Source organism: Panthera uncia (assembly GCF_023721935.1).
Source record: "Panthera uncia isolate 11264 chromosome C1 unlocalized genomic scaffold, Puncia_PCG_1.0 HiC_scaffold_3, whole genome shotgun sequence".
In the NCBI taxonomy this organism is placed as follows: domain Eukaryota; kingdom Metazoa; phylum Chordata; class Mammalia; order Carnivora; family Felidae; genus Panthera; species Panthera uncia.
In genome coordinates, this window is record NW_026057584.1 from 3,806,992 (window position 1) to 3,818,914 (window position 11,923).

At 50.1% G+C, this 11,923-nt stretch overlaps 1 protein-coding gene across 4 annotated transcripts in view; it reads left to right on the forward strand.

Moving 5' to 3' along the window:
• COL6A3 (collagen type VI alpha 3 chain) overlaps nucleotides 1-11,923 on the forward strand; it is an 80,567-nt gene that overhangs the window by 37,181 nt on the left and 31,463 nt on the right. For all 4 annotated transcript variants that reach the window (XM_049614617.1, XM_049614613.1, XM_049614614.1 and 1 more), the window contains 12 exons: nucleotides 284-898; nucleotides 1,794-2,393; nucleotides 3,198-3,535; nucleotides 4,674-4,752; nucleotides 5,848-5,993; nucleotides 7,425-7,517; nucleotides 8,170-8,223; nucleotides 9,148-9,219; nucleotides 10,185-10,211; nucleotides 10,559-10,603; nucleotides 10,724-10,777; nucleotides 11,233-11,295. In XM_049614617.1, coding sequence (XP_049470574.1) covers nucleotides 284-898; nucleotides 1,794-2,393; nucleotides 3,198-3,535; nucleotides 4,674-4,752; nucleotides 5,848-5,993; nucleotides 7,425-7,517; nucleotides 8,170-8,223; nucleotides 9,148-9,219; nucleotides 10,185-10,211; nucleotides 10,559-10,603; nucleotides 10,724-10,777; nucleotides 11,233-11,295 — 2,186 coding nt within the window. The remainder of the gene's footprint in view (nucleotides 1-283; nucleotides 899-1,793; nucleotides 2,394-3,197; nucleotides 3,536-4,673; nucleotides 4,753-5,847; nucleotides 5,994-7,424; nucleotides 7,518-8,169; nucleotides 8,224-9,147; nucleotides 9,220-10,184; nucleotides 10,212-10,558; nucleotides 10,604-10,723; nucleotides 10,778-11,232; nucleotides 11,296-11,923) is intronic.

An 11,923-nucleotide genomic window follows, 5' to 3' on the forward strand; every position in this document is an offset into this window, starting at 1 on the left:
ACAGAGCCCGATGTGGGGCTTGAACTCATGAACCGAACCGTGAGATCATGACCCGAGGTGAAGTCGGATGCGTAACTGACTGAGCCACCCAGGTGCCCCTTAATGATTAATTTTAAAAAGCTCAAGAGATAAACACATGTGCGTTAGCTTGTAATTTTAATGCTAGTTAACACTGTGCAAGATAGCGTAAGATAGTTCCAAGTTCAGAAACAAAAGCAGAAACAAAGCCAAAGAAACACCAGCCACATACTGAGTTTTCCTCTTCCTTTCTTTCTATCCACAGATGTTGAGAGTGATGCTGCAGACATTGTCTTCCTAATTGATAGCTCTGACAACGTCAGGCCAGATGGCATCGCGCATATTCGGGACTTTGTTAGCAGAATTGTTCGCAGACTCAACATTGGCCCCAACAAAGTGAGGATCGGGGTTGTACAGTTCAGCAATGAGGTCTTCCCAGAATTCTACCTGAAGACCCACAGATCCCAGGCCCCTGTGCTTGACGCAATACGTCGCCTGAGGTTCAAAGGGGGGTCCCCGCTGAATACCGGCAAAGCTCTGGAATTTGTGGCAAGAAATCTCTTTGTCAAGTCTGCTGGGAGCCGGATAGAAGATGGCGTACCCCAACACCTGGTTCTGTTTCTGGGTGGAAAATCCCAGGATGATATTTCCAGGTTTTCACAGGTGATTAGCTCCTCAGGGATTGTGAGTTTAGGGGTAGGAGACCGAAATGTTGACAGAACAGAGCTGCAGACCATCACCAATGACCCCAGACTGGTCTTCACGGTGAGAGAATTCAGAGACCTCCCCAACATAGAAGACAGAATCATGAACTCTTTTGGACCTTCCGGGATCACACCTGCACCTCCAGGAGTGGACATACCGTCTCCCTCACGGCCAGGTATGACCTCTGGGACACATAACTACAGAGTGTGACATCTGTTATTTTTTAATTGAAAAAAAAATGCAATTAGCATGTATTTTAATAGTTTTCTTCTGTTATGGTCGTTGCTGCGTATAATATTAGAAACTAAATCCTGGAAAAATGACTTAGTTGAAACTGTAGAAGGAAACATAACCCGGAAAGCATAGGGTCATTAATTCTTCCGTGAGCTTTCTATGAGGCTAGTTGTGGCCCCACTGAAAGGTTCTATGAAGGTGCATTGAGGACTAACCACAGATTCACTGGCTCTCAGAATAGGACAGCATCTTTGAGGTTGGCCAATCCATACCCCTCTTTTACTCCAGTCTTCATTGTTTGATTATAATTAGGAAATTACCATCAAATGCCTTTCATTTTTGGTGGGCTTCTGTGGAGCTCTTAGCATGCTGGCAGGCAGCCCTCCAAAGGTGTATAGGGTCTACTTCCTATTTCCAGTCTATTTCTCCCAGCCCTTTTCCGTTCTGCCCCTAGCATATCTCTCCCAATACCCGTCAGACACCATTGTTTATTTCTGACCAGAAGAATCGTGTTTAGCGGCATTTCCTAAAACATCTGAGTTCATGGACCGTTGAATCTGCCGTAATGCCATTTTGCATGGGATAACCAGGACTCAGTTCTCGGTTTTCCTGAGTCCTCCTGCCTCCTAGCTTTTTGTTCAGATGATTTATCATTTATCTTCTTGTTTTTAGCATGATGGTGGCTGTGAATTTGGGCCCTGTAGAGGCATGGAATAAAGCAAAGGTGTCTGCTGTGAACGAGTTATAAGAATGCCTTTTTCCAGTTATTTTACACTTTGTGTATTTGTTCTGGATATGGAAACCAAATTTCTCCTTTCCATTTTAACCGCTTTTAGAGAAAAAGAAAGCAGACGTTGTGTTCCTGTTGGACGGCTCCATCAATTTCAGGAGGGACAGTTTCCAGGAAGTGCTCCGTTTCGTGTCTGAAATTGTGGACACGCTGTATGAGGGGGGCGACTCCATCCAAGTGGGGCTGGTCCAGTACAACTCCGACCCCACCGATGAGTTCTTCCTGAGGGACTTTACCACCAAGCAGCAGATTATCGACGCTATCAACAAAGTGGTCTACAAAGGGGGGAGACACGCAAACACCAAGGTGGGCCTCCAGCACCTGCGGCTGAATCATTTCGTGCCGGAGGCGGGCAGCCGCCTGGATCAGAGGGTCCCTCAGATAGCATTTGTGATCACGGGCGGGAAGTCGGTGGAGGATGCCCAGGAAGCCAGCCTGGCTCTCACCCAGAGAGGTGTCAAAGTGTTTGCCGTGGGCGTGAAGAACATCGACTCAGAGGAGATTGGGAAGATCGCGTCCAACAGCGCCACGGCGTTCCGTGTGGGGAACGTCCAGGAGCTGTCTGAGCTGAGCGAGCAAGTTTTGGAAACTCTGCACGATGCGATGCATGAAACCTTATGTCCGGGTGTGACCGATGTTTCCAAAGGTAACCAATCCCCTTTAGGTACATTTTCATCCTGTCATGCCAATGTGGTGCATCTGTTGAGAGGGAGAGAGAGAATCCCAAGCAGGCTCTGCACTATAAGCATGGATACCAGTGTGGGGCTTGAACCCACGAACTACGGCATCATGACCTGAGCTTAAGTCGGACACTTAGCCGACTGAGCCACCCAGGCGCCCCTGGACCTAGTTTAGATATTTAGATGCCCGCTGCTGGCCTATGGATTCCTTGAGCCTTTGGCTGCTTCAGGCATTCTACTTATCCAACTGTGTGGGTTGGATCCTGGTAACCACTTAGCCCCTGTTATCGATAAGGATATCTTATTTTTCAGGGTAAGCGTGAAGGTCTGTATTTTCTTGATCTTATAAGATGTATTTTCCCCCTCTATTCTTGAATTCCCCAAATTATTCAGACTTACTGATTCCTGTTTCTGTTTATAGGCTACTTAGATCAACTATTTGAGTTCAGAGTATTTGAGTTCTCAAGTGCATTTCATTTAAAGCACAATCTTGAGATGGATGTAAACACCTGCTGTAGAGCAGACCAAAGGTGATGAACACTCCAGAAAAGCAAACACGTTAAAATGGCCTATGCTTTCAGTTCCTAAGAGTCAGCACTGGTGTTCCCTGAGAGAGAGGCAGACTGAATTGCTTCTCAAAGCTCATACATAGAGGATCTCGTTTTGCCCTCAAGCGTGATGCCCGGTCCACGTCCCGGGGCTGTGCCTGTGTATTGGACCCATCTCGGCCACCTAGACTTAGAGCTCACTGCCTCCTTTCCTTTTTGCAGTCTGTAATCTGGATGTGATTCTGGGGTTTGATGGGTCAAGAGATCAGAACGTATTTGTGACCCAGAAGGGCCTTGAGTCCAAGGTGGACACCATCTTGAATAGAATCAGCCAGATGCAAAGAATCAGCTGCACCGGCGGCCAGATGCCCACTGTGCGCGTGTCGGTGGTGGCCAACACGCCCTCGGGCCCCGTGGAGGCCTTCGACTTTGCCGAGTACCAGCCGGAGCTGTTTGAGAAGTTCCAGAACATGCGCAGCCAGCACCCCTACGTCCTCACTGCGGACACGCTGAAGGTCTATCAGAACAAGTTCAGACAGTCCTCAGCAGACAACGTAAAGGTGAGCATGGGCTCCCCCCTTGTTCCAGGTTCCCGTGCAGTTTCTGGACTTGTACTGGTCAGGAGGAGCACCTCCGTGTCCAGAAGCCCCTTACCCCCAAGTGTTCTTCTAGAAGCGCTTTTCATGCTTGATGGGGTTGGTGGTGCCTGAACGTAAAAGTGCTTTATCGTCAACTGGTCATAAAAGTCCAAAATGTGATATCTGTCCCGTTTCAATAGTTTTACTTATGCTCTAAAAAAAATCCTGGAAATCAGTAATTAAGCTTGATTGAGCTGAATTTATGATTAATTCCTTTTTGATTATTGTCCTACCCGTTGAGTACATCACGGTCTCTTCTCTCATTCTCTCTGCGTGTATGTGTACCTACATACAGATACATACATATATAGTGTGAATACGCACACACATACACACGCACGCACACACAGCATTAGTCTTCTAGAGCTGACAAGACATATTACTACAGAATGGGTGGCTTGAACAACAGAAATGTATTCTCCCAGTCCTGGACGCTGGAAGTCTGAGATCAGTCTCTGCTGGGTTGGTTTCTTTGGAGGCCTCTCTCCTTGGCTTGCGGATGGCCACCTTCTCCTTCTGTCTCCATTCGGGCTTCCCTCTGTGTGTGTCTGTTTCCCAATCTCTCTTAGAAGGAGACCAGTCACATCGGAATAGAGACCACATGGTCCCAGTGGCCTCACTGAATTTAATGACGCTTTAAAAGCTCTATCACCAAATACAGTCATATTCTGAGGGACTGAAGTTTAGGGCTTCGACATACGATTTTTGGAGGGACATGGTTCAGCCCATAGCGCACGCGCGCACACACACACACACACACACACACACACACATTTCTAGAAACTACATCACATACATTAGGAAAATGAGATGAATACTGTTTTTATTTTTATTATAATTTTTTTTTTTTAGTAAATCAAACACCACCATATACCCACTTCGTTTATCCTTCCTTTAGTGCATGGTATTAAAGAACCATGAGTGGGGATGATTGTTTCTCAACGTTGGCCCCAGTCTCCTCAACTGTGGATGGAGGGTTTGAATGGGCCTATCTCTCCGACCCCCGGGAGGTCATTTCTTTGTAATTTTGGCTGGGGTTTGACACCTCTTTTACTTTTAGGTGGTCATTCATTTTACTGATGGGGTGGACGGAGATCTGGCTGATTTACAAAGGGCGTCTGAGGATCTCCGACAAGAAGGTAGGTCGTGGGCTTTCCAAACAGGAGAAGTTGGCCTGGATGAGGCAGGGACACCACCCTGCTGGAGTCCTCTGGGGGACCCGGGGGACTTCTCCTCGCAGCCTGGCCCTCTGTCACCTCCCTGGGGCTATGGCGGTTCCTTTCGTGCCACAGTCGGCTTCCTCACCAAATCCTGACCCAGGACCCTCAGGCTCTCAGACTCATTCGGGTGGTAGAACGTCTTGAAAGCATGATGCTTTTGCAAAAGAACATAGCTTTGTGATTACCGCTTGAAAACATTAGAACTTAAAGCAGAAAATGCACTTTGCTCTAAAATAAACAATGAAACCACATCTTCCAGATTTAAGGTAACTAGACAGACAAGGATGCCCATTATCAGATGTAATATCTGTTTATTTGGTTTGGAATCTGGTCGCACTGATTATCACAAAGTGAATGCCAACACCAGAGGCTCACAAAAAGCATAACTTATCCTAAGAGTGTTCTCTATTAGCTGGCTTTTCCTGAGCCAAGAGGACGAGATTGCTACTATCTGGTGTTGGGGGTGTGGTGTGGCAACTCTCCCCAAGCACACCTGAGTTTTGTCAGAGTTGGAGAATCTACGTATGAATGCGTTTCATGGTGTCACTTCCTGTATTCTGCTGATAGTTTAGTTACTGACATTCCTTGAACAATTGCTAGAGAATTCCAAAGTTCCAGTATTTTAACTCTTCAGAGAAGCTAACTGGTTTGATTCAACATGTTTTAGGTAAAGGTCACATTTTATACTGAAGTTTTCTTTAAAGCAGTTTTTTAATGTTTATCTTTGCGAGAGAGTGAGAGAGCGCGAGTGAGCATGAGCAGGGGAGTGGCAGAGAGAGGGAGACACAGAATCCGAAGCAGGTTCCAGGCTCTGAGTTGTCAGCACAGAGCCCGACGCGGGGCTTGAACTCACGAACCGTGAGATCATGACCTGAGCCGAAGCTGGACGCTTCACCGACTGAGCCACCCAGGCACCCCTGAAGTTTTTTCTTTTAAAAAAAAAGTTAGGAGGGAAAAGCCATGGTGGTTCTGGAATGCCCAGCTGAGCCGCGCTGAATGTGCCTCCCCCTGCAGGCGTCCAAGCTCTGATCCTGGTGGGCCTTGAACGTGTAGCCAACTTGGAGCAGCTGATGCAGTTGGAGTTCGGGCGAGGTTTCATGTACAACAGGCCCCTGAGGCTTAACCTGCTGGACCTCGATTATGAACTGGCAGAGCAGCTCGTGAGTTTTTGTGTCTCTTACACACAAAGCGGTCAAGACACCCATTTTTTCTGTCATTTAAGATCACGAAGGCATTTCTGTTTGTTTGTTTGTTTGTTTGCGAGGTGAATGGCAGAGGGGCCCTTCGGGTGGGTAATTCGGTTTATTTAATTCACTTGGGACCTGCCTTGCGGCCATCCCAGGCGTGAGTCCAGAACACGGAGGTGTCCAAGAGCTGGGAAAGCAGCGAGCTGGAAAATGGGTCTCGAGGCATGCTGGTGGTGTTACCTGACAGGTTCCTCTCTGCTCCCTTTCGTGAGAACATTTCCGTTCATAAGATGGCTGGGAAGGCAAGACATCAGAGTGACTGTCCCCAAACAGGAAACTGTCCTCAGCATCCAAAAGTTACATGTGAAAATAAGACGATGCAGGAAAAGAAAGACCGTTTCTGGGCAGAGGGGCACCTCCCTTGTCTTCTCTCCTAATTTCCTTTGGAGGAAATAAAGGTGTCCTCATGAGGCATCCTAATGCTGGGGTTCAGCCTCTCTCAGCCGGAGGTGCTAGCCCTGGGGCCGGGAGTGGGTGGGCTTTTTGGGGGACGTGGGGCTGAGTGGTCAACTCGGAGATTGCTTTCTGGTGGCAGCAGTGAGCTGGAGGATAAACTGACTGTTCCTTCTTCCCTCCTGCATTCTTCCTAGGGCTGGAATTGGGATTTTATTTTTTTATTGGGTGGAAGGAGGTTGCGTTAGTTGATGCATCCGGGCCATGGAGGAAATGAAAACTCTAGGAAGCTCGCCGTGAGAAAAGTGTTGGAGCACCACGAGTTTAGCAGATGGAAATGTTTGTTGGGCATGCGCTTTCCCAATAAGGTCAGGGGTTAGGATGCGAAGGGAACGTCGAGGGTGTCTGATGAGTGTGGCCGCACTGGTGGCCCAGAGTGGCGGTGCTGGTGGCCAAGAGGCGGGGACCACTTGTGTGTCGGCCCCACACCGCGGCTGTTCCCAAGGTCTCCTCCCAGCTGGAGCCACAGTCTGTGCTCTGACCATGGTCCTGAGGAAGGGTGTACGGATCTCTGTTGTGGAACCGCATTCTGTCCCGGCCGTATGCAATTTATTTGTTAGGTCTTGCTCTTCGGGGTTTTAAAAATATGTAAGTTATGCTTAACATTTGAAATTTGGATACATATGTTGGAAACTTTTAGAAATAAGGCCGAGCCTGCGGTGACACCGTATGATCTGTGTTACTTTGGTGGCTGTCCATGCTCCTACATTGGTGACTTCCCTCTGCCACCCTGACTGCTGAGCAGTCTTGGAGGAAATGCTATGCAGGAAGAAGATCATCTCTCACCGTGAAATCCACGTACATCGATTTTGACCTTCACGGCATATTTATGCTTTTTTTTTTTTTTCCTAGGTATTTGTTCAGACTTGAACTTTCTTTTCCTTTTGGTAGGACAACATTGCTGAGAAAGCTTGCTGTGGGGTTCCCTGCAAATGCTCCGGGCAAAGGGGAGACCGCGGGCCCATTGGCAGCATCGGGCCAAAGGTAGGGTGGCTTTGCCCTTCTCTGACGTCTGGGACCAGATTTCAGGAGAGTCCAAAGGGGTGCAACATGAGGCCTGAGGGGTGCTGAATGCCTGCTGCCTTCTCTCTTTCCTTGGGGTGAGGGGGTCTGTTTATCATTTTATAAAATAATGCTAAAATCAGGGGCCCCTGGGTGGCTCAGTCGGTTGATTAATTGTCCGACTCTTGATCTCACGATTCTTGAGATCGAGCCCTGCATCGGGCTCTGTACTGACAGGGTGGAGCCTGCTTGGAATTCTCTCTCTCCCTCTCTCTCTGCCCCTCCTCTGCTCTCTCTCTCTCTCTCTTTTAAGATAAATGTAAGTAAACTTAAAAAAATAATGTTAAAATTAGTGGGCATCACTGACTGGCATCCTCATTGTGGATGGTCAGCAAAGATTCTTAGTAGGTGTCTAAGTTACAGGAAACTGGCAGGATTTCTTGGTGGAGACGAGCCTTAAAGATCCTGATAGATTAATTATGCTGTAACAATAAGAAGAAACCCCAGTTCAAGGGGACACCTAAAGCCGTGTTACATGGTGGCATTGCTCTACCAAGAAAGGGGGGCAGGGCGATACTTGGAGAACAAAGAAAACTACGAGGTTTAACTGAAGCACGAACTTCCTCTGTTCTAGGGTATTCCCGGGGAAGATGGCTACCGAGGTTATCCTGGTGACGAGGGTGGACCCGTAAGTACAAGATGGCTTGTTCTTTAAGCTTTTATTGCCTCCTTGTTCCTCGCTCATTGGGGTTGAATTGTGGGGCTCATAATCTGTTCCATTTCCAATGACTTTCCTACTGGGATAACATCAGTTTCTAACCTCCTTAGCAGCTCCACTCAGATTTCTACACTGGGGAGAAGAGTGTGACGTCCCCAACAGGACAGATGTGGACATGAAGTGCAGGCACTTTGCTGGTCTTATTTCAGAGGGAGAGACTTAATGGCTTCTGAGACTGGGGGCCACCGAGTGGGGCATACCCAGCAGACCCAGACATCCAAGCAGAGAGGGGAGTGAGCCGGGGCAGCGGCGCCCGGGAAACCCAACCAGGGTGGTCGTCGGGGTCACGCCCTTTAAGGGAGGTTTACTGACTTGGGTCATCAGTAGCCAGAGGGTCCGGTTGGGGTTTGAGAAGCAGTGCCTGGGTCCGAGAGGCTTTGAGACACTAGAAAGAAGCCCAGCCCTGGGACGGGGATACAGGGTCCATGGGGAGTGGTGAAGTCACAGGGTCCCAGCTGGCAGTGCTGGGTGTCAGGCTGGCCCCAGGACCCACTGGAGAGCCGGGAACAAGGGACCATGCAGAGGAACTGTCAGGCCCGGGATTCTGTGGGCACCCGACACTCATGCACACCCAGGACCCAGTGACCTGCTCACCCTGGTACCCTTTTGAGCTGCAGACCCTCCCTGGTCCCTCCAGGGGCAGGAACTGCAGGTTCAAGGCCAGGCCCAGGGCCGGGGGGTGCAGGAATGCTGGAGGCCCCACCGGGATGGAACAGCATCCCCGCCAGCCCAGCGAAATCCGCTTTCTAGGCCACACCCTCCCGGGGCTGCGCACTCAGAGGAGGCGTGGTGGCCCGGAGCTCCGCCTTGTAACCGCCTTCGTTTCTCCCGCAGGGTGAACGGGGTCCTCCCGGCGTGAACGGCACTCAAGGTTTCCAGGGCTGCCCCGGGCAGAGAGGAATAAAGGTACCGTGTGCTGAGCCCTGCGTGAGCGTGGGGACCGCAGCACCAGGGCCCCGCAGGCAGAGGCTTTCAGTGGCACGTGCAGAAGTGAGACAGTTTCCCCAAATGCCTCCTTGGGGAGGAAGGCCCCCGGGGCCTCTGTGTCGTCCGTGTGCAGCAGCCAGTGGCCTCGCATCGTGGCGAGAGGGCGCAGTCTGGCGGGTCAGCGGCACTGGCTGCGCTGGGAAGGGAGCCTGGGAATGAAGGAAGCGTTTTCTTTTTTCCTTTTTCTTTTTCTTTTTTACTTTATAGTTCTTTGTAATTTTTTTGTATTATTTTAAATATGAAATTTATTGTCAAGTTGGTTTCCATACAACACCCAGTGCTCCTCCCGGCAGGTGCCCTCCTCGATGCCCATCACCCACCCTCCCCTCCTTCCCGCCCCCCATAAAGGAGGCATTTTCTACGGCCTTTTGAGCAGCCAGGAAGGAGTCACAAGGACAGAGAACACGGGCCGGGGGCGGGGGGCAGCAGCTCCAGCCCCCGGGGCCCCCCAGAGGAGCCAGGGTGGTGTCCAGGCGGGGTGGAAGGAAGCAAGAGGGTGGCTCGTGCTGGAAAATTCCTTGTGTGGAATACTTGAATGTGCTTTCTCCTCTGTTTGCTGAGGTTTGAAAGCAGGTGCTGAAGGGAAAGGGCCAGCATGTGGCAAAGTCATAAAGGGGTCTTGTAGCCAGGTCCCTGGCTTTCAGGACCCACCCCTCCTGACCAAGGAGCCAAGAAGGCCACCTGCTCAGGGCCAGGGAAATTAGCCTCAGGATCCCCCACGGGATGGAGAGGGCACAAGGCAGACAGATGATTCCCCAGCACTGAATTTCAGACTCAGGGCGTTCAGGTGGGGTGGGCCCCCCCCCTCCACCCCCTGCTGTTCTAGCCTCTTCTCTTTGGCCTTCAGGGAGGAGCTAATGTTTCCCCTTTCCTCTCCCTTCCAGGGCTCTCGCGGATTCCCAGGAGAGAAGGTACCTACGCTGGTTTTCGTTTTTGAAATTTATTTATTTATCTTCAAATTTTGGGGGGGATGTTTATTTAATTTTGAGAGAAAGCAAGAGCGAATGGGTTAGGAGCAGAGAGAGAGGGAGACACAGAACCCGAAGCAAGCTCCAGGCTCTGAGCTGTCAGCACAGAGCCCGATGCGAGGCTTGAGCCCACGAACCGTGAGATCATGACCTGAGCCGAAGTCGGACGCTCAACCGACTGAGCCACCCGGGCGCCCCTCGTTTTTGAAATTCAAAGCGTTCCCCGTTTTGATCATTTTTCCTTTACCAGATGGCTTTCTTCCCTCACCGTGTGTCTTGTTCCCGTGCAGGGTGAATTAGGAGAAATCGGACTGGATGGTCTCAATGGCGAAGATGTAAGCAATTTCATACTCTTAAGTCCCAACCGCGTCCGGTCCCGAGCATCCCTGTGGCTCACGCTTCAGTCTATGGTGGAAATTGTGCCAGGAGTGACGTTTTCTTGTTGTCTTTGACAGGGGGACAAAGGATTGCCCGGTTCTCCTGGAGAGAAAGGGAGTCCCGGCAGAAGGGTAAGTATGTTTCCATAGTGTTTCCACTATGGAAAAACTAAAAACTTTTCACCTAAGAAATTTTTTTTTTATTCTTGTATGTAAAGACTGCTTCCTCCAGGCAGCCTTCCCTGATGTCCTCTGGGGGTGCTTCCGTGGTGTCTCCTGTGTCCTCTGTCCGTTGTGACAATTACATCGTATCTTTTAGTCTGAAGAGTATATCTCCTAGGGCAGGGACTGACTGTGTTCTGTTTAAATAAATCCCTGGTGCCTGGTCCAGAGTAGGTCCTAGTAAAGATTTGGGATTACCTGAACAAATTGGAAATATTTGGAAGTAAATTTACCTTCATGTAAACGCGTAAACGGGAGATACTCTTCTTTTTAAGATTTATAAACTGAAGAATGTGATTTTTAAGGGGGAGATACAAATTTGAAACCTTATCTAATTTTTGTCTCTGCTGGTATTTTTTATTTAGGGTGACAAAGGACCCAAAGGGGACAAAGGGGAGAGGGGAGACGTTGGAATTCGAGGTGACCCGGTAAGGGAGCTTTCTCACGGACAGTTTGGGACCCAAGTCTGGGGAGGGGGGGTCGTTGGGAAGTGAGTTAGGAGGAAGAGGTTTTAACCAGAGTTTTGAAATTGCTTTAGAATGTGTTGATAATGTACAGGGCTTGTCCTCCTCCTACACTTTTGGAGACACGTTTGCTCTCTAGCTGCAAAGATAGTGTTTGCAAGGCCTGTCATACGAAGGCCTCAGGAATTTCCCTCAAAGGTGGTCTCAAGGCACTTTAATCTAGCGGGGTCGGGTGCTCAGAAAAGTATCAGAGGTGACAAAAATGTAGGACCCTGAGGGGCCACGCCTTGGCCACATCCCCCATAGCCCACCCATCTCACTCTGACAGCCTGATCGTGGGGTCCCAAACCACTCTCAGCCCTGGGCAGTGGGCAGTGGTCCTTCCTCAACAGGGAGAATAGTGCCTCACCGTCTCTCTTGCCTTGTTCTGGCCCGGAGGAGGGAGGCTGGCCGGGTGGGGAGGAGGGAAGCTGGCCTGGTAGGGAGGAGGGAAGCTGGCCCAGGAGGAGGGAAGCTGGCTCGGTGGGGAGGAGGGAAGCTGGCCCGGTGGGGAGGAGGGAGGCTGGCCCAGGAGGAGGGAGGCTGGCCCAGG